Below are 21,849 nucleotides of genomic sequence, written 5' to 3' on the forward strand. Positions count from 1 at the left end.
GAAGTATTGTTTCGATTCCAGAGTAAATAAGTCACTAAAGTTGATTTGGAACACAAAGCTCAATAGCTTATTATTTGTTTATTTATTATACTGCCTTTCTGCCCAAGTGCCCGAAGTGGTTCACCATTTTAATACTAAAACAAATAAATTATATAAAATGTTAAGTTGGTTGGGGATGGTGGAAGGGACAGTTAGCATTGATTTATTAATTGTCTTCCAAACAACCGGGATTTACACATAAGATTATTTAAAACAGTAAAAAACAAAAACAAAATGGAGAATTGTTGCTAATCTAAAGTAATAGTAATTACTTCAATCAGGGGAAATGTATCCATGCCCATGTCTATTCCCTAATGAAAACGGCTAATCCTTTGTTTCAGGCTTCCTCAAACTCAGCCCTCCAGATGTTTTTGGCCTACAACCCCCATGATCCCTAGCTAGCAGGACCAGTGGTCAGGGATGATGGGAACTGTAGTCTCAAAACATCTGGAGGGCTGAGTTTGAGGAAGCCTAGTTTAAATGGTGAAATCTGGGACCTTTTCCATGTATTCTATAAAGCCCTGTGGACATTGATATATAATAAATAGATAGATATATAATAAATAAATAGATAGATAGATAGATAGATAAATGAAATATGCTGAAACATTTTTCATCCTCTTGACACTAAATTTTAGTACTGGTTTGACCACATTTTATTCTCAAAAATGTCAGTTTTGATCAAAATAGTTGGGTTATGCTATTATTAGAAGCTATAAGCCTGCCTTTTTGGTTCCAACAATGCAGTGTAAATATTGTCGATGTAAAATCAGCTCAAATGGCCATATGATATATACAGTATTTTATCTACCATGGGTATGATTAATGCAGTAGTTGCATGATCTGCTGCTGCCCTCTTGTGCATTTTTCTCATCACTTACATTGATTGCTAAAGAGCTTTTTCACAGGTCTCCACCCTTCTATTTTATATATTGTGGGGACTAAGGAATTTTATTCCTTTTGTATATTACATAATTTAATATTATTTTATGTGCATATAAATATGTAGGACAGTGATGAAGACAGGACTGGAGTCTGTTAAGATGGCTTTGAGAACATTTTTGGATAATGCTGCAGAGGACCTGGAGAAGACAATGGAGAACCTTAAGCAAGGGCAGTTTACGCACACTAGGACTCAGCCAAAAGGAGTGACACAAATAATTAACTATACCACTATGGCTCTTCTGCCAGTGCTATCTTCATTGTTTGAACACATTGGACAGCATCAATTTGGAGAAGATTTAATACGTAGGTATTTAAATAGAAATATGAGGTACTTCTATATCGCCAAGTCTTGAATATTTAACATTAATAAAGCCTGGCTACAAATATTCCAGGCATTTACTGTAGGCAGTGCCTTGATTTAGTTGTAGTAATTTTAGCATAAAGACCCCAGGATTAATGTTATTGACTTAAATATTCTATCTCTGCCTTTGCCACAGTTCTGATTAGTGATTATCTACACATATAAGAAAAATGGAAATGTCATCACACTGCCATTTGTTTGACTACGGACAGATGGCACTGTGAATTTCAGTGGGACAAGAGGCAGTGGATGGGGTGGCTCAGGCAAGCCACAGACTGCATAGGTTGCCACATTTCAAGCAGTGAAAATCCGGACAGAAAAGTTTTTGAGCAAAGTAGTTTGCCCAAAGTTGTTGAGCTTTTTGGACACAATCAAGGAAAAAATAAAATACTCCGTTTTTTACTTGGACATTTGCCCAATTTCTGCACAGACACTGCTGCCAACTGTGGTATTCCTATGTCCAGGAAAATCTGGATGTATGGCAACTCTAAAATTGCAACAGCTGTACTGCTCTACTGGCTCCTCCTTCTACCAGCCCTGGGATCCCTGCTCCCAGGATTTAGATTCCCAGAACAGCTGGTCAATTTAGGGTTCTGTGGCTGCCACCACTCCACTTACGATGAAGAATTAGGTTGAATAAGGTGGCGGCAGATGATCTGGGGAAATGAGGCTGGTAGAAGCGGATTTTCCTGCCACCGCCTCCCCCTGGCAGTTTCAGGTTGGGAGCGCCTGCTGAATGAGGGTGGCTATTGTGCAGGGGACTGTGGTGGAAGAGGCGATCCTTGCAAAACAGGTGGTGGCACCTTCCATGAGTGGCACTTCAACTCATGGAAGGTACGTCCATGCAATTTTCAGGAACCCGCTTTCTTCCCTGGGCTACAACCCATCATGTTCAGAAGGGTCCCCTGCCCTTAAGGAAAGACATTTTGAGGGAGAGGGAAGGAGGGGGCAGGAAAGTCAGCTTTCCACAGCTCCAACCCTTTGTGTCGTAGAATTTAGACACATTCTTGGTATGTTTGATGTGACAATATAACTTGTATTTCATGATAGAATCAATTTTTGTTTTTTCATATTATAATAATTCCATACATAATACTTAACATTGTTTAAAATGGTTTCCTGAAAGATTTATATTGTCTTCTTAGCTGTGTTTTGCATATCGGTGAAATGAATTGCCTTTAAAATGCTTTCTTTTATTTCCATTTTCTTTAGTGGAAGATGTTCAAGTCTCTTGTTACAGAATATTGGCCAGCTTGTACGCTCTGGGGACAAGCAAGAGTATCTATGTGGAGCGGTAAGAGGGAAACACCAAAAACACAACCAAAAATGTCTTGTGAACTTTTAGGGTGGAATCCTGCCTCTGTTGCAAATCTGGAAATTTTATCAGTCACTTCAGTGAAACTGTGTACTCATTTTAAACTTCCCATCCTGCCAAACATAGCTCTATAGTGGAATTAACAATATTTATGTCACACAGCAATATAAAATCAAGAGCTGAAAGGGGGGAAAAGGGGGTCAATATGGCCAGTAGATTGAAGACATAAACACTTATACCAGTTCATGTAATGAAAAAGGGCTCATCTCCAAAGACCTACTGGAACAAAACAATTCTTAATTCACTTTCTAAAGGTAAAAAGTCAGGCTGTCTTGCTGGATCTTTTTAGGAAGGGGTTCTACAGGAATAGTGCATCTGGTGAGTCATGGAGCCAACTTCTTGACACGGATGGCATCACTGTCTGCCTGGATAGGGCGGGGGATGAGGTTGGTGAAGAAACTGGTTGCAGCACCAAATTGGCAGCAGTGGTCTTGCCAGTGCATCTGGATGGTTTTGTCTTTGCTGCTGCTACCTGGCCCTGCTCTAGCCCATCTAGCTAAGCGGCAGCGGCAGCAGCAGCATAGGTGTTAGGAGGGCACCAATGCATTGCTCCTGGGTTCCACAATTAGGGTGCTGCTGTTGAAAAGACCTGTCTCTTTCTTTTAACCATTCATCCAGCTTATGCAAAGCAATGTAAAACTACCCTTCAAGTGGGTATCAATGGTACTTTTGGAATTAATTTAATTTTCCAAACAGTTTTCAAATGCGGCCCCATGCATACCACATTACAGTAGTCTAGCCTAGACTAGAGGTTACTATGACATGTGTCATAATAGCAAGTGCACAATTTTCTAGGAATAGTTACAGCTGGTGGACCAAGTTTAGTTCGTTGGTAATATCCGAGGTTTCAGCTGTTGATGAGAGTCATCCTTAGCTGGCATAGGTAATGGGATTACAGACCCAACAAATGGCTACTTTCTTCAGTTTATTAATCCCCTTTTTGTGTAACCCAATAAATAAAGGCCGTATCAAGTGAACCTGCCTTGTGTTTTAAGTTGTGCATCAAACTCCCTGCTGAGAACATGTTGGTGTCTACTTTACTGGCTTTCTGGTTCCAGGTGAAGATAATTATATTCTCCTGAGCTTTCAGTGGGTGGTATATTAATTTCTGCTATTTCTCTGTCTTGAATTTTTGATTCTGCAGGCAGCGCTCAGCTTTAGGCGAATGCCTAGCTGCTTTTGCTGGTGCCTTTCCTGTGGCATTCTTAGAAACACATCTGAACCATCACAACACACATTCTATTTACAACACCAAGACTACAAGAGATAGAACAGGTACAGAAAATGGCTTCCAACGTAAATTTCATAAATTATCCAGACACCACTGCTTATGTAGATGCCTTTCATTTTATGACCTTCTTACGTGTTAATGCCTGCTGCTTTTTTATATTTGCTTAGTTCCTTGGCGAGTGCCTAAACTTCTAAAGGCATATTGTCTTCAGTGGACAATATGGAGTTGAGAGGAAAGCTCAGAGTTTTCAATTGAAATTAAGGTGACTTCCTGTTAATATGGTTGATACATTGGTAGTTCAAATGTCATGATAAACCATGGTTTGCTGTGATGAGAATGAACTGCAGCAGACCTTGGGCTCACTTGACACCTCACTTCTTTGGCATGAGGAGAAGAGTAGAAGCTTTTACTTTAGTTTTTTATTAACAGTAGTTGATATCTGAACTCTAAATTGTTGTTATTTCAACAAACTGGTTTTTTTTTAAAATAAACCAGTTTAATAAACCATGATTTGAGGTTAACCTTGTTTTAAACAAACCATCATTATTTCCTGCTTTAGATCTCATGGGTGATAAATTCATAGTCGTGAAAGCTCCTTATAAATATGCACCAGAGGTTCTTGAAATCTGGGCTCCATCACAATCCTCCCCCTTCCTCTTATCTCCCCCTCTCACTCATAAGGAGATTTTACTGATCTAAAGGCAACTCGACTATTATCTGAACTGATGAGTGAGGCTTCCAAATATGAATTGCAAGCTACAGTTTGATCCCAAATTACAATTTTGTAATTGTAATGGTTTGATGATTTGAATGTAATAGTAAACTATGTTTTGATGAAGTAAGACAATATTTAATGAAGCCATATGTGTGAGTGAAGGAGTAGGAAGAGGGAGGAACACTAAAAAATATGGTTTGTTCCCATGGCTTGGAGGGTTGCTTGAACAACGGTTTCAAATATATGCTTTCAATCCATTTTGATTATTTACTTTTAGATTGCATTAAGGTAAATAATATTATTTGCATATTTAACAAAAATTATAAACCTCTTATTAGAACAAAGAACCATTAAGTGATGTTAATAATAATGGATATTCAATCACATCTCTTCGTAATGTGGATAAAAGTGTATTTTTGTCTTAACTAAAATACTAGTGATGTAGGAAAGGAAAAATCTGATCAGGATAAATATAAGAGTTTGTTCATTATTGGTGTCAAGTAAAGTTTTTTTTAATTGTTACTGATATTATTTCTTTTAGGTCTTAGCTTACCAAACAGTGTAGAAGAACTTTCTCCAAACATTCCTTCTCTGGAGAAGCTAATGGAAGAAATTGTGGAATTAGCTGAATCTGGCATTCGCTACACACAAATGCCTCATGTAATGGAAGTTGTACTGCCTATGCTCTGTAGCTACATGTCACACTGGTGGGAGCATGGACCAGAAAGCAATCCTGACAATAGTGAAATGTGCTGCACAGCTTTGACTTCAGAGCATATGAATACCCTTCTAGGAAATATACTGAAAATCATACATAATAATTTGGGCATAGATGAGGGAGCCTGGATGAAGAAATTAGCAGGTAAAATGAAAGAAAAATAATATGAATGATTTGATTTATTTTTGCTTGGATTCCATTGCTATGCAAATACTTAATACTATTCTGGATTTTAAGCTGAACAAGAATACATTAAAAAGAAATAAGAAACTGAGAAATGTAAATATAGATTATTTCAGCAGACAGATTTCTAATTGATTGAAGAGTGTTAAATGGAAAAGACCAGCAAGGACAAGAGGCTGTGGTATTCTAAATTATCAGACAGTGTAAGTAGTTCTAGTGATAGGAACAAAGAATTGACAAGAATTTGCAAAATACTGGATATAGGTGGAATCGAACAGAATTCAGTAGGTGATTCTAGGGTTGCATGCCTTTGAACTGAACCAGGACCCTAACAATGAAATAGATGTTTGGAGGAAGAGAGTAGTCACTGGAGTATAATATACCTACTATGGGAATGCAACATCTTTTAGTATAGTTTCATATATTAATATGCTATAAAATTAATGAATTCCTTACATAGTGTTTTCTCAGCCTATCATAAGCAAAGTGAAGCCTCAGCTCCTGAAAACGCATTTTCTGCCACTGATGGAGAAACTGAAGAAAAAAGCTGCAATGGTTATATCCGATGAAGAACATTTAAGAGCAGAAGGCCGGGGAGATATGTCGGAGGCAGAACTCCTCATCCTAGATGAGTTCACAATATTGGCACGGGACCTTTATGCCTTCTACCCATTGTTGATTAGATTTGTGGACTACAACAGGTACATGGCTTATAAATCTGTTCATTAATTTATTTCATTAAATTTATGCACAGTTTGATGGAAAAACACACACCTCAAAGCAGTATTTTGGGGTTCTGCGAGTCTGTGATCCACAAGTTGTAATCTCTTCTCTGCCAGAATGATTACACAACCAGACTCCTCACTCTTTATCAGAAATGAATAGTGAAGAGAACAGGTGGGGAAGTACAATCTCTAGTCTAAGATAAATGCAGACTTTGCTAAATGCTCTATGAAAAATTTGTAAACTGCTTTATCTGGAATAATAAAAGTGATGAAAAACATTTTTCTTTGTTTAATTTCAGAGCAAAGTGGCTAAAAGAACCTAATCCAGAGGCAGAGGACCTGTTTCGTATGGTTGCTGATGTATTCATTTACTGGTCAAAATCCCATGTAAATGCATTATTTTTGTTTGTAGTAAAACAGATAGAATCCCATCATTGTAGGGGATATGGAAAGAGAGACAATATGACAGGAACCAAAAGGTTGAGAGGAAGGTTTTGTGCAGACATTAAACAAGGAATAATTTTAAAGAGATTGTGGAAGGTGTCGTTTCTGAAAAGTCCATACCTTGTTTAGCTGGTGGCAGTTTTATACAATTCCTTAGTGAATGTGTGAGTGTGCATTTATTTCCTAGCAGATGTTTGTATTAATGCAGTGATGTCATTCAGTGAATAAAAAGGCACATGACCTGAATTAAAGCCCAAACTTCTCAGTGGAGGCACTTAAGATGGAAGCAACCATGCCCTATCAGGATTGTTAGGAAGAGTGAACAGAGTATACAATATATAGCATTTTCCACATTTTAAAATGTTACAAAAAGTTCATTTGTATTAGGCTTGTATTGTATCACCACTGTCATATTTATTTGTGGATTCTGCAAATATTTATTTGTGCACCTACATTTAGTTCAATCTCTAATGACGACTGTTGTTCACTGATAAAGGTTAGTTATACTATATTTAAATGCCTAATTTACTATATTATAAATTGAATCTAGTGACTAAGATAAACTTTATACAGGTCTTGATGAATAAGATAAACTTTATACAGGTCCTGAAGTAAGGTTTGAAGGACCCAGTTTTGATATTGTGGTTAACCATAGCTAACAGATGCATTCATGATGAACCACCTGGCTGTTTCACTCCTCCTCCCTGGTGCATGGAGGACTCAAACCACAACCCCTTGTTCAGAATTATATCCAAAACAAGGCTATGGTTTGATTTCCTCAAACTATGATTGGTAAAGTAAGAACAAACCTTGGCTTTATGTTTGTTTGGAGCAAAACAGTCCTTCATTCAGACATTACTCTAAACCAGGGATTGTGGGTTGATTCTTCCACATACTAGTAAGAAGGATTTAGGGTGTCTTCTGATTTCTAATTTGTGTACTTAACAAAATATTCTTTATACAATTTCAGAATTTTAAAAGGGAAGAACAAAATTTCGTTGTGCAGAATGAAATCAACAACATGTCTTTCCTTATTACTGATACTAAGTCCAAGATGTCCAAGGTATATAAAACTACAGAAGTTGTATGGAATTTTCTCAACATATACTGACCAATCCCCTTTTTGCTTTAAGTTGTTGCAGCAAAAACAATTTTGGAATTAATAATCTTTTACATTTCATATACATTCTTTATACCATTATCATATTTTCTAAGAATACTTTGTTTAGAGATGAATAAGAATTTTGGATTGGTATAGGTTGGAAGCAAACTCCTCTAGTTTGGAAAGTGTTTTTCCATTTGTTTCTTTATTTTACAAAACGTATAGACTGCTTAATAGTAATAAATAGTAATTAATCCTTCCAAAATAATGACTCTATATTTGTATCCTTTCACTCGTCTACCTTAGGGGTTAAAGTTTCCAAAGCAACCTTAGCGAGATGGATTAGGGCCTGTATTTTCTTGGCTTATCATTCCCTTAAATTACCCCATCCATCTCATGTTTTGGCGCATGTTGGACATTTGTAGGACAGCTACCAGTGTGGTGCAGTGGTTAAGAGAGGTAGTCTCGTAATCTGGGGAACCGGGTTCGCGTCTCCGCTCCTCCGCATGCAGCTGCTGGGTGACCTTGGGCCAGTCACACTTCTTTGAAGTCTCTCAGCCCCACTCACCTCACAGAGTGTTTGTTGTGGGGGAGGAAGGGAAAGGAGATTGTTAGCCGCTTTGAGACTCCTGAAGAGGAGTGAAAGGCGGGATATCAAATCCAAACTCTTCTTCTTCTTCTACCTGGTTGGCATCTTCCACCTTTACCAGAGGACCAGCTGTCCTCAGCTCAGGCAGCCTTGGGTCCTACGGTGCTCCAACATGTATTATAGTCAGTGTATTGCAGAGATGGGACCTGCCTGAATTGGTGACTCAGCTGTGGTATGTCCCATTCCATTGGATATGACGCCCCACAAACTAAAAATAACAGCTGGACTTACCTGAAGTGTAGTTTTGAGAGTGGGGCATTGTATCCAATGGACCCAACCCTAGGGTGCTCTGCTATACACTGTTGGGAGGAATATGCTCCAACCTGAGTGCTAGTTTGTCACATTCCTTGTGTTGTGTTTCCTTGCCATTCAGATACTTAGCAATTTAGAGATTTTATTATAGAAATTTCCAGAAGGGGGAAGTAGGCAGGTATTTTCTTTCTCTTTATGGACTCTGTCAGTACTTGGCTTGGCAAATCCAGAAAACTGAGGGAGTCCAGCCTACCTCCCACAAGTCTTTGCTCCTGTCTAGTGTGTCACAACAGGGTGAACATCCATTCCATTCCATTGGATACGACGCCCCACTCTCAAAACTACACTTCAGGTAAGACCAATTGTTCTTTTTACAACTTGAAAATGATTTCTTCTTATATATTGCAGGCAGCTGTTTCTGATCAGGAAAGGAAGAAAATGAAGCGGAAAGGTGATCGTTATTCAACACAGACTTCCCTTATTGTGGCAGCTTTAAAAAGACTTCTGCCTGTTGGGCTAAATATTTGTGCCCCTGGTGACCAAGAACTAATTGCACTGGCAAAAAACAGATTAAGTATGGTAGGTTAACAATACAGATCTGCTTTTATATCTAGGTTGGCAGAGAGGTGATGTGTTCCCTCTTACTTGTCCTATATATTTTTCAATACCTGCCATTCTTCATAATTATTTCTATAGGGAAAATGCTTTATCCTGCGAGGTGTGGTTTCTTACTTTGTCTCAGATTTCTCTGCAGTGCCCAGAACCAGATCGTGTCGTCTTTACCACCCCCCTGCCTCATTTTCTTTAAGCTTCTGCGCAACTTCCAAGCGCAACTTCCTCTCCTTTCTGGGCCGATTTACCTGAAAGTAAGTGCCTTTGCACTCAGTGTAGCTTCTCAGTGAGTAGGAGTTTATGACCGAGGAAGCCCCAAGTCCATCCTCTCTCCCTACTTTTCAACTTTGCTTGCTTCTTGCTTTCAGGTGTCTGGGTAGCTGCCACATTTCCCAGTAGCATGGGGCACCTGCATGCAAGAGGCAAGGTTGCAGCAAAGGGGCGCAGGAGGTTCCTTTGCACTGAATGGGGCTTACTTATGGGAAGGAGCCAGCCATGCCCCATCACAGCTGCATCACTCACTCACCCACTTCATAAATTGACCGCATAAAAATGATGTGGTTTTACCATCACTAAACAGGATTTGGATACTGCAGACAAGATGCATAGAGCGGGGACCACTTTTTTAATATATGTAGGCCTGCACTGCAAAGTTATTGAAGCAGGGATATGAAACAAATTGAAGCAGGGATATGAAACAAATTTTCAACAGTTTTCAACTAGGCCCCCTTTAATGGTTCCTCATCATCCTGGGGAAAAAGTGACAAGTGGGGTGCTGCAAGGTTTTGTTCTGGGGCCTTTGTTGTTTGACATCTTTATAAATTACTTGGATGAGTGAGAACTGGATTCCCCCACCCCCCCAAGTATTCTTTTTAAATGTTTTGCAAAAGCACTGGAGGTCTTCTGCACACCATACTCAAAGGAAACACATGCAAAACTACAGTTGTTTCCACAGTTAACAGGGCAATTGCCACCCACACCTAAGGCAGATATTAGTAACAGAATAAACTACAATCTAATATACCATATACTGTCTTACCACCACCATTCAGAATATAACCTGTTCTGTTTTGACTACTGGCAAATACGATCTGTTACATAGTATTTTCAGAACTGCATGCTTGTAACAAAATGAACCTATTGATAATATGTATATTTTCTTGGCAGAAAGACACAGAAGATGAAGTTCGAGATATTATACGCAATAACCTTCACTTACAGGGCAAGGTAATTTTAAAGTATTGCATCTTGGTCACCCTTGCATATTCTGTATGGTGTTCAGGATACCATCTATGTAGTTGAGGTTTTTTTTTTTAAAGAGTCAAATATCTCATGCTTTGCCCTGTTTCATAGTAACTAACACTCTTTTGTTTAGCTGTTTTAATGGCCTTTTAGGTTAAAGCACATAGTTTAGGAATATCCAGTTTAGTTTTCTACTTATAGAGTGTACTCACAGATTACTTCTGCTTTGCTCCTTCCCTAATGTTAGAAGGAGCAACAAACCACTGTCCTTGACTTGGTGCTACTTGTGAACCAGGGATTGTGATATTTGCACTCAAACAGACTTTGGCTTCACATTGTGGTTTGTTTGGAGTAGTATGCTACTGGCTTAGTGGCCATTAACCTTTGCAAAGTTTCACTCATCTGCTGGAAGCACTTTTGTGTGGCAGCAGCTCTTTGAAGTAGCTGTAATATGTAAGAGTTGCTTACATATGTAAGAAGTATTACACCCTCAACTGGAAAGTTTCTATGACACTACTGCATATTTTTGGAAGCAACTGGCCCTTGCACAGGAACTCTGCAATCTACATGACGGATGGAGAGCTTTTTTATTTTAATGCCTCCACACCATGCTGCTGCTGTGCAGAACCATTTCCGAATCACTGTAATATACAATAGACATATTTTTATATGATTCTTAGGTATGTCTTAAAAGCCATCTTGGTATTAAGCAGTATATAAATTAATGAATAATCCTAATATACATGCACAGACACCCACCCACCACTTTTTGCTCCAAAGCTCATCAGAGCAGTGAACAATATATAAATAGGAAAGGAATATACAATAAAAGTACAATAAATCATATTGTATATCTGGAAGGCTAATTATCCTGCAGCAGTTGGAACTGTTAAGCTACTGAAAAGTTCTGTCTTTGAGATAATGGAGATATTGACTGCTTGGTATCTGCATGACAGTGATGAGGAGTAGATTAGAGGCATGGTTGGGGGAAATAGTGTATTTTATGTTTGCAAGCTTATGTACAAGAGAGTAACCTACAGGCTGCTTGATCATTCAATCCATGCCTACACCAAATCTCTTCTTTCTGTGACAATTAAGTTGTGGCCTCATTCATGCCGGCATCTGGCTCTTATCTGTTATTTGCTGTTCACTTGCCACTTTGTGGGTGGCACTGTGGGTTAAACCACAGAGCCTAGGACTTGCCGATCAGAAGGTCAGCTGTTCAAATCCCCGCAACGGGGTGAGCTCCCGTTGCTCGGTTCCTGCTCCTGCCAACCTAGCAGTCGAAAAGCACGTCAAAGTGCAAGTAGATAAATAGGTACCGCTCCGGCGGGAAGGTAAACGGCGTTTCTGTACACTGCTCTGGTTCGCCAAAAGCGGCTTAGTCATGCTGGCCACATGACCCGGAAGCTGTATGCCGGCTCCCTCGGCCAATAAAGCGAGATGAGCGCCGCAACCCCAGAGTCAGCCACGACTGGACCTAATGTTCAGGGGTCCTTTTTTTTTTTTTTTTTTTGCCACTTCTTGCATCATTGTGCCTGGTCCTATGAATGTTTATTCAGAACTAAGCCCTGCTGTATTCAATAAGGTAGACACTCCTGCTTTGAAATAGTACTGGCCTGGACTTCCAGGTTGGCGCCTCTGGCAATGGTGGATTTCCTCCGATCGGGAGGAATCCGCTCCGTGGAAAAAAGGGTCTGAACTGCCACGGCGAGGCGGAGACCCATCAAAAACCACAGGCGGGAGAAGCCTGTGGACGTGGGATTCGGCTGGCACCTTTGCGCCCCCCCTACTCGCGGGGAACCCCGGTTTCGGGGATCCGGAGCGACGTGGGGTGAGTGGCGCGGTGCTTTGAATCGACTGCTTCTTTCACGGAGTGAAGCCGCATTGCTGTTGCCGGAGAGCGCTGACTTTTTCCTGTGGACAATTGGATTTTAAATAACTGCCCGTGAGTAGAACGGAAAATTGGATTAAGAAATTTCTTTTAATTTGGCACTGAAGTGGGAAGGTCTAAACAGGAAGTCCACCTTCCGCTTTTGTAGATAGATTAAAGCAAAGATACGGCAAGCTAGAGTTTAGAAAGTCATCTGTAAAGGATCAATTTTCATCATTTAAAATTACTGAACCCCCCTTGGAAGCAGGAGAAGAGGGGGGAACTTTTTCTGGACTGTTTAAACCTGCAGAAGAGAGAGTAAAGAAAAGCAATTTTCCACCGTCTTGAACCTGGGAGCGGGGTGTCAGGATAGACGTCCTCGGGAAGTTCATTGACTATAGACAAACGTTTTTGACAGATAGTTAAAAGAAGAGAAACATATTGATTCCATTGTTCCCCTTCGCATCTAAAAGGAACAAAATATTGACAAAATATCTGGAAAAGGAAACTTTGTTGTTAGATCTGCTTTAAAAAAAAAAAAAGAGATGGATACAAATAGAAGCTTTTTCCCCTAGAGGGAGCTTGCGAAACTGTTATTAAATCTGAACTGGGGAGCTTTGCAGCTGCAATAGATTAAGTTTGTGGGACCAGACTCTGACCTTGTACAAGAATGTACTCGGAGGCTCTGGTGCTTGCCTTCTGCAAGACAAGTGCTTTATTGGAACAGTTACATGAGAAGACGGATTTGATGACTGTTGCGATCGGAAATTTTGGACAGGCAGTGGGTACCTATATAGAACCCACTCAGGAATTAATCCAGGAGTGTGCTCTGACAGATCAGATGAGGGAGGAGGTTGTTGCTGGACCTCGGGAGGCAGAGATGGAGGGAATTGTGGCCCAGCAGGAACATGAATTGTTGGATTTGACGAATGAACCTGGAAAAAGCCAGATTTGGAGAGATAGAGTCTTGTTTGGCTTGGAGATGGGGGGCTGGATAGACCCCCCTATGCAGGGATGTTTTGACCTTTCAAGTCTGGCTTTGGGCCGGGAGGAGTTCGGAGTTGTGGGGGCCCTTAACTTTGGAGGGACCTTGAAACATGCTTTTAAATACCACATGGAGTTCAGTGTTGACTATGGAAAAGGGGCTGATCTGTCGAGAAGGGACAAAAATATTGTCAAGCTGGAGTCTCCACGAGTGAAAGGAGCAGAAGACAAAGTAAAGTACAGGTATAAATATGAAGAAGACCTGCGGAAGGGACATGGAAGAGATTTAAGAGCTTCGGACATAAGGTTACCAGGTTGAAGAACTAGATGGATGGGATAGAAAGGACTGACAAAACCCGAGACCAGGAGGAAGAGACGTTGGATGAAGATTGGAAGAAAGTTTTAAAAAAATTATTTAGGAAAGTTTTGTAAAATTAATGAGTATTAGAAAAATGTTGGAACGAAATTATTTGGCTTTAGCAGAAATGTTAAAAAGAATTATGTAAGAATATGTTATGGTTATGAGAAATTGGTATAAATAAGATGTAAGTTTTAGGCTTGGGTTTTTTATGGTAAGATAAGGTTAAAATAGATTCAGGTAATTTAATGACAGAATATTATGAAAGATGGAAAGGATTTGCTGAGATAATTAATAACTAGAATACAAAAAAGGGAGGTGCGAGGAGGTCGATGAAATAAGGTAATGACAGTTAAGGATTTGGGAATATTGGATCTGTTTTTAAATTTTTTGTCTATTATTGCTTTTTGATTTTGATGTATTATGTGTTTTGCTTTTTCTTTTTGATTTTGATTGATTTGTATTGTTTAATTGTTACTTGTTTTTTCCTTCTTTTTCTCTTTGTTTCTTTGTAATCTTAAAATTCTCAATAAATATTATTTAAAAAAAATGAAATAGTACTGGCCTAGTTTAAGAAGTTTTATAAAGCTATTTATGATCTGCCCTTAACCAAGGGACCACTGAAACTCATTATCTATCATGCTACCATGGTAGCAGCTGGAACTTTCAAGGTAAAGGACTAGAAAGTTAAAACAGCTTTTTGGTTGTCCTCCAGTGAGGAGGCAATGTTATTCCCTTTGAGAAGGGTGGGGAACCTGTGGTTCTCCAGATGTTGTTGAATTCAAAATCTCATTAGCCCCGACCAACATGAACAGTGGTTAGGAATGATGGGAATTGTCATTCAACAACATCTGGAGGTAGGGATGGATGGATTGGTCCAGTTCTTGTCAGTTTTGCACTTGTCCACCCCGTTTCCACATTAATCTGCAGTGTGTGTGTGTGTGTGTGTGTCTATCTGTACTTCCAATATGTATTTTATCGTAAAAATATTTAAATATGTATTTTAACTGAGATTTTAAAAAATATATTATTCTAAAATATGCTTTTAAGCCTTTCGGTACTTTTTTGAGCCAATAACTCTATCACAAAATTTGGAAAAGTGTGAAATCCGAAGGGATAGCTATATTTTGGTCCATGTATTAGTCTCGGAGGTGTAAGTTATATAAATTGTCCCCTGCTGTAGGCTGTATCTTGCTACTTGATGATTTGCCCAGGGTTAGTAATTCTGGAGAAAAAATTGGATAAGACTTGACAAGGGAGTCTTGGCAACCCATGTAAGCTAGTTCTGGTTAGAAGAATGGTTTATATTGGTCCTAGCAAGTTGATACTTATTTTTAATGCTTACATTCTTCATAAAATCCCTTCTTCCTGCAGCTTGAAGATCCCGCCATTAGGTGGCAGGTTGCTCTTTACAAAGATCTACCAAACAGGACTGAAGTTACTTCAGATCCAGAGAAGACGGTGGAAAGGGTCCTGGATATAGCTAGTGTACTTTTTCATCTGGAACAGGTTAGATATATATTTTAATATTCTTAAAGTCTATTTTTAAAAGGCTCTCAACTACGGCTTTCAAATATACTTTTTGTAGCATTGTGACAATTTGGGAATCTGGGATTCCTACCACAATAGTACAGTAAGAAATAGTACAGTGAGAAAATATTATGGACACATGAATCTATTTTGTTCAGAATGTGTATTTTACAGAAAAACAACTAGGAAGTGCATACATAAGTATTTTCAATACAGAGATCCACAGTATTTGCTGGCATAACTCAATGATTTTCTTTAGCTTTCATTTAAAACTTCCATGCTGCCCATGAGTAGGAGATTAACAATTTAACGGCACATACCACCAGAATAAAGTCAACTTGATTTAATGCTCCCAGTTAGGCTGGTTTTTTGCAGTTATGTTCTGAAACATGCCACTGACACAATAATAGAGCTTCCCTCCCATGCCAATTAGCAGCTTTGGAGTTGTTCATGAGACTACACAGTGCAGGAGGAAATGTTACTGCGATCCTGATTGGTTCCCAAAATGACTGCTGTGTACACTTTTAAAAATATTCACACAGTTCCAGGTGACATGTTTGACTTTGTGTGTTGTTTGGCCCTAAATCAAAAGCCATCAAGTCTTGATGTTTTCCACTTTTCTCCAAAGCTTTCTTTTATCTATATGTGACATAAAGTACATTGTTTTGGTCTTTCATTTTTTGCTTCATCTATTACTTTCCTTTTTATTATTACTTCCAGAAATTCCCTAGTCGGGGCAGAAAATTTTTCAAAAGGGGAAGTATGGAGTGTCTTTTCATATTGCTAATTATGTTAGCTTTACCTATTAATAGTTTTTTTTAACCTATGAATATATTTTTGTCTTTTAATTTATATTTTAAATCACATTTTTAAATGCCCATTCTCATAACATGCTTGTTCCACATTTGTTTATTCTGCACTGAGGGCTGTTTTGTAATACACAGTTGTAATACACAATTACCTCCAAAGGGTGCTTTGATTTGTTTGCCTGACTAATTAAGTTTCCGTATTCACAGTATGATCCTTATGTGTCCCCCCCCCCATGGTAATTAGGTAAATTTGTCTCTTTTATCAGAGATCTGTTCTTTAATTTAAAAGTGACCTCACCAGCATGTGATTTGAAGTACTATCTTTTGATTAACTATAAAGACCAATATTGTTTCCCAAGTAAATCTGTGGTGACCAATGTACGTAACATTTGTAACCTTCTTTATATTTTATATTTTAGCTAATTCTATTTAACTCCAATTAACATTAAATTCTTTTTAATGGTCTTGATCTTTCTTACAAAATAGACAAATATGCCACGGGTAGTTTAAATGTTTTCTGAACTATTTATTTTTCAAATTAGAAGTGGGGAAGTTAAAAAGAAAAGCTTTTCCCCTGCTAGTCCCTTCATCTACCACCACTACTAGAAGTAGTAAGCTATATTCCAGATAACTTTAAGCATATCCAAAATCTTCCATGTTTCCTGTGGAACATCTGCTTTGTTTTCCTTTGGACAGCAGACTTGCATTCTGTATCACAAATGACTTCTGAAATCTGATTTTTAAAAGCAGTTTCCTGTGGGGCAACAGGGGAGCGGTTGTTCAAGAAACATGTTTTCAAAGACTTGCTGGGGGCATAATTTTCTAGATTGTGGCCATAATATTCTGGTAAAGGTTTGAATGGGGATGACCAAAACCATTTTTAAAAGTTTTCATTTTGCCATTTATATAACATTTGGTTATTGCATATATTGCATATATATGCATTTGGTTATTGCACATACTAAGCAAATTATATGCATAGTATTGCATATAATATTTCTTAACATTTTAAAAACCAATAGAGCAAGATGTCCTAACTGGGGATAATTTGGCGGGGGGCGGGACAACGACACTGTGTTCTAGGCTTAGGGCATTTTAGATGAACCAATAAGAAGCTAACACCATACTTCAGCATAGTATTTTTGGCCTGCAACTGTTATGAGGTTTTAATTTTTTTTTTTAAATGAAGCAACAGTCTAGAAGAGGTGTTTAATTTCTGTTTTCTGTTTCTATGTGTGCTACAGGTTGAGCATCCTCAGAGATCAAAAAAAGCAGTATGGCATAAACTTCTATCTAAACAGAGAAAAAGAGCGGTGGTGGCTTGCTTCAGAATGGCACCACTATATAATCTTCCACGGTGCGTGTGATCATGAAGATTTGTGTATATTATATTGCTGTCCACCTAGGTATATTGCTAACTAGGAGGGGAGGGGTGAATGAGGGAATACAATTGAACAAGGAACTAAGATGGTTAACTTTAAAAATGCCTAGCAGGTTGGCTATACACTTCCTTTAAAAATTATTGTGGGTGATCAGACCAATCATAGCGGCTGCCAGTCAGGCTCTGCAAGCCTTATTGGCTTCTCTGCTTGTACTTTGCAAAAAGAAACATAATAATCATAATGATAATGATAATTTTTAGTTGAACCCTGCCCTCCCCGGCCAGAGCCGGGCTCAGAGCAGCTAACATCATATAAATAACACAGTATACATAAAAACAGGCACCAATTAATTAAAATACATCTTAAAATTAATTCAGACAAATTAAAATCTGGACAAATGGCAGTTATCAGGTTAAGATTGAGAGCGGTTAATACTTGCCAGGACCAACTGCTTTCACTGATCATATAAGGACCTGTGAACAGCCTGGGAGGCCCCCTTCATGCTTGTTCTTATACAAAGGAAAATAGGTCAGACTGCACTCTGGCCAAAGGCCTGGCAGAACAGCTCTGTCTTGCAGGCCCTGCAGAAACATGTCAAATCCCGCATGGCCCTAGTCTCTTGTGAGAGAGCGTTCCACCAGGCTGGGACCATGGCCGAAAAGGCCCTGGCTCTGGTTGAGGCCAGTCTAATTTCCCTGGGACCTGGGATCTTCAGAGTGTTGTTGTTTGCAGACTGTAAGGTCCTCCGTGGGGCATACCAGAGGAGGCAGTCCCGTAGGTATGAGGGTCCTAGGATGTATAGGGCTTTAAACGTTAAAAACCAGCACCTTAAACCTGATCCTGTACTCCACCAGGAGCCAGTGCAGCTGGTATAGCACTGGGTGAATGTGATCCTGTGGTGAGGACCGTGTAAAGAGTCTCGCCGCGGCATTCTGCACCTGCTGGAGTTTCTGGGTCAGTTTCAAGGGCAGCCCCACGTAGAGTACAGGCTTCTTACTTTATTTACTGATTTAGACAATGTATATAATGTTTAATCACAATACTCTCTAAGCAGTGTACAATGTAATGCAATGAGAATGAAAACTATAATATCAGAAATCAGTTTCAAAATTGGATCACATTCCACAAAACATGAAACACACACACACACATCTATCTATCATCTACTTATCATCTATATCTTCTTATAGTCAATACTTTATAGAAGGGAGGAAAGGTGACATGTAGTTTCAGATCATGCTTATAGTCAATGAATCCTCACATCCAGTTAATTCATAATAAGCTTTATGGAATGAACAACAAAGACCTCTTTTTTAAATTGTTCACCAGTTGTAGTTATTTATTTTGCTTATTCGGTATGTTCAAAATTTTAGACTAATATGGAATGGTCATATACACATACATACACACTACTTTCCCTTTTCTTTTTCAGGCATCGAGCAGTCAATCTCTTTCTTCAAGGATATGACAAGTCGTGGGTGGAAACAGAAGACCACTACTTTGAAGACACACTGATAGAAGATTTAGCAGTATGTTTGCAGTTCATGGTATTTAAAACCTTTTGTTGATGTTGAGGGCAATTGCTTTGCACTGCATGGCAGTTCCGAAAGGTGGCAACGTCAGGGCATATGCCGCCAATTGCTGGAAGCAAAAGGAGGGGAGAGTGTTCTTGTGCTCTGGTCTTACTTGCTGGTTTCCTGCAGACATCTGCTTGGCCACTGTGAAACAGGGTGCTAGATTGTTGGGCCATTGGCCTGATCAACCATATTCTTAGGATAGGGAGAAAAATAGACCTTTCCCAGTCCCTAAAACTAGGGCACATTGAAACTCCTGGATCAAGTGGAAACAGTCAGGAAAGCAGGCAAGAGGGAGCCCTGCAAAGGACCTTTGAACAGTTGGACTAAAATACCTGCTTCAGCAAGTAAGATCCAGAGAGGCAGGAAACTGGAGGCAGTGAAGGAAATGTGGGGGAAGATAATGTAGTCAAATCCCCAGTTCCATGCTTGGAGCTGTGATGAGCAAGCAGCAATGTAATTTTCAGATAAAATGATTTCAGCAAGACATGAGACTGTGGTTATTTCTTTTATGGACATCAGTTGGCATTAGAAATTCTTTAGCCAGTGTGATTAAGTTTAGACTCTCAGGAGACCATAGCAAAGCCATTTAAAAATCATATTGATGACTCTTGTGCAGAGGGACTCACAGGCTCTTGTAGCTAGCAGATGGTGTAACATGCTATTTTAAAACATAGTTTCAGTGCTTTTTTCCTGGGGGGATACAGGGGTACGCATACCCCTAAAAATTTTGTGGATCTAAGTTTGGCCTCATTGAGGGGCAGTATTTCAATATGAGTAGGAAAATGAGATGACCCCTAAACATTTTTTTAAAGAAAAAAAGCACTGCATAGTTTGATGTATTTTTTTTTAGTCAAGAGCTATGACATAATATTTGGGAAAGGTGAAAGTCTTTGGACAACTGAGTTCTGATCCACACATTAGTCTGAGGCATGTAGATTAGTTCAGCTCATATTGAAAAGAACAAATTCCTCAAGCATCCCTCATCTAAGCCCATTGATATGGAAGTAAATTTGATGGCGTATGAATAAGACTTCTACATAAACACATTTACAAGTTATCAAATATTTAAAATCTTGATGTTTTTGTATTTCTTTAATAGAAACCTGGAGAAGAACCACCAGAAGAAGATGAATGCATTAAGAGAGTTGATCCTTTGCACCAGCTTATTTTACTGTTCAGTCGAACAGCATTAACTGAAAAATGGTGAGAGTGATGGGAGAAGGAGGATATTTATGATTTTTCATTAATTGCTTTCTCTCCAGATGTGCATTTTTAGTTCACTTGGAAATAGTAATGGGCTAAATGTAAATAAATTAGGGCCAGTTCATAGGATTGTATTGTACTAAATCAATATTGGAGTAGACCCAATGAAATCACTGGACTAGCCATGATCCATTGATTTCAGCGGGTGTGCTCTGAGTATGTCTTGGTTGGATATAACACATAGTGTTTTAATTGTTCTTCAGTTATTTCCCTCCTAGGATTTTGAATGGGATTGTGAAGTATAAATACCAATTAATTTTGAATTCATCTATATCTCTTTTAAAAAAAAAATACTCATCACTAAGAGAGAAAAGGCTATAGCTATTTCAACTAAAATGTTTTAGCTAAAGTTGAGCAAAGTTGAATTTTGAAAGATGTTGATGTCTTTTCTTCTGTTATTGAAGCACAAAACAATTACTAACTGAATATTTTGGTATTACAATTGTCTTTAGGACCTTGTTTGTTTATATTTCATTTGCTGAAAACCATATTCTAGGAGAATAGGCAAAATCATGTGAGGGAATTTTTATTTGTTTGCCACTTTTCAATAACAGCAACAAACACCTCTCACCCCACCAAAATTCACTAAACAATAGTGAATCTGTTAAGAGTCTGTTAAGCAGTCTCAGCTTCTGCCAGGCCAGATGAAAAAAGGCTTGCAAGGCAGGAAGCAGGTCTTCCAGGACTCACAGCCAAGGTGGCTTGCCATCATAGAACTGGCTATAGAGACAGCAAAACATCAGAAGCCTTCTCAAAGTTGGACAATGATCTGTTCAGCCTGCACCACTATGAGTAACTGCTATCTGATGTCACATTATAGGCACATAAAAGCACCCTTCATGGGTATGTAACAATTGTCTCTCTTATGATAAACAGTAACCACTTATTCTTCATTTTATTACACTACAGTAAACTGGAAGAAGATTATCTTTATATGGCATATGCTGATATAATGGCAAAGGTATTTTCTTCATTTTTTCACTCAATTTTTCCATCTCTAGTAGCGGTATCAAGTTTTGTAAATGCTTGACTCTAAATACACACCTTGTTGACTCGCAATGCTTACCTTAAAAATCATTCCCCATATGATTCCCCATATCCTTTTTCTAACTCAGGTTTTAATCTGACTCATCCCACCCACCATTTACTGGTTACAGTAGCAGGTTGGGAGGGATAAGTCTCTCTCGCTCCAATGTTTGCAATATGCTAGGAGCTTTGAGAAATGTAATTATCCCAGGGCATCTGAAAGCCACAGGCAGGTAAAGGGCTAAAGGAAGTGGTATTTGGAGGGTCTTGGGGTAGGGATCAGACTCTGTTATGCAGCTGGTATAATTTCTTTGAGTAAAATATATCTGTTGGCTGAGTTCAGTTAAAAACTGAGCCCAAGGTAGTTTGCTTATCACTATAAACACACACAAGCACTGTAAAAGACATGGGGTAATACCCAGTTGTGGGAGTCTGTGAGTACTGCACAATGGGG

General features: G+C 38.9%; 1 protein-coding gene across 18 annotated transcripts in view; it reads left to right on the top strand.

Moving 5' to 3' along the window:
* Positions 1 to 21,849, top strand: part of RYR2 (ryanodine receptor 2) — a 260,198-nt gene that overhangs the window by 182,930 nt on the left and 55,419 nt on the right. For 12 of the 18 annotated variants that reach the window (XM_080997555.1, XM_080997568.1, XM_080997565.1 and 9 more), the window contains 15 exons: positions 1,049 to 1,287; positions 2,558 to 2,639; positions 3,865 to 3,995; positions 5,208 to 5,528; positions 6,028 to 6,268; positions 6,592 to 6,679; positions 7,707 to 7,799; positions 9,148 to 9,318; positions 10,519 to 10,578; positions 15,183 to 15,317; positions 16,059 to 16,093; positions 17,391 to 17,504; positions 18,962 to 19,058; positions 20,206 to 20,309; positions 21,279 to 21,330. In XM_080997555.1, coding sequence (XP_080853681.1) covers positions 1,049 to 1,287; positions 2,558 to 2,639; positions 3,865 to 3,995; positions 5,208 to 5,528; positions 6,028 to 6,268; positions 6,592 to 6,679; positions 7,707 to 7,799; positions 9,148 to 9,318; positions 10,519 to 10,578; positions 15,183 to 15,317; positions 16,059 to 16,093; positions 17,391 to 17,504; positions 18,962 to 19,058; positions 20,206 to 20,309; positions 21,279 to 21,330 — 1,963 coding nt within the window. The remainder of the gene's footprint in view (positions 1 to 1,048; positions 1,288 to 2,557; positions 2,640 to 3,864; positions 3,996 to 5,207; positions 5,529 to 6,027; positions 6,269 to 6,591; positions 6,680 to 7,706; positions 7,800 to 9,147; positions 9,319 to 10,518; positions 10,579 to 15,182; positions 15,318 to 16,058; positions 16,094 to 17,390; positions 17,505 to 18,961; positions 19,059 to 20,205; positions 20,310 to 21,278; positions 21,331 to 21,849) is intronic. The other 6 variants (XM_080997570.1, XM_080997572.1, XM_080997556.1 and 3 more) reach the window with 1 other exon arrangement.

This window comes from Podarcis pityusensis (genome assembly GCF_964106645.2).
Source record: "Podarcis pityusensis genome assembly, chromosome: 3".
Classification (NCBI taxonomy): domain Eukaryota; kingdom Metazoa; phylum Chordata; class Lepidosauria; order Squamata; family Lacertidae; genus Podarcis; species Podarcis pityusensis.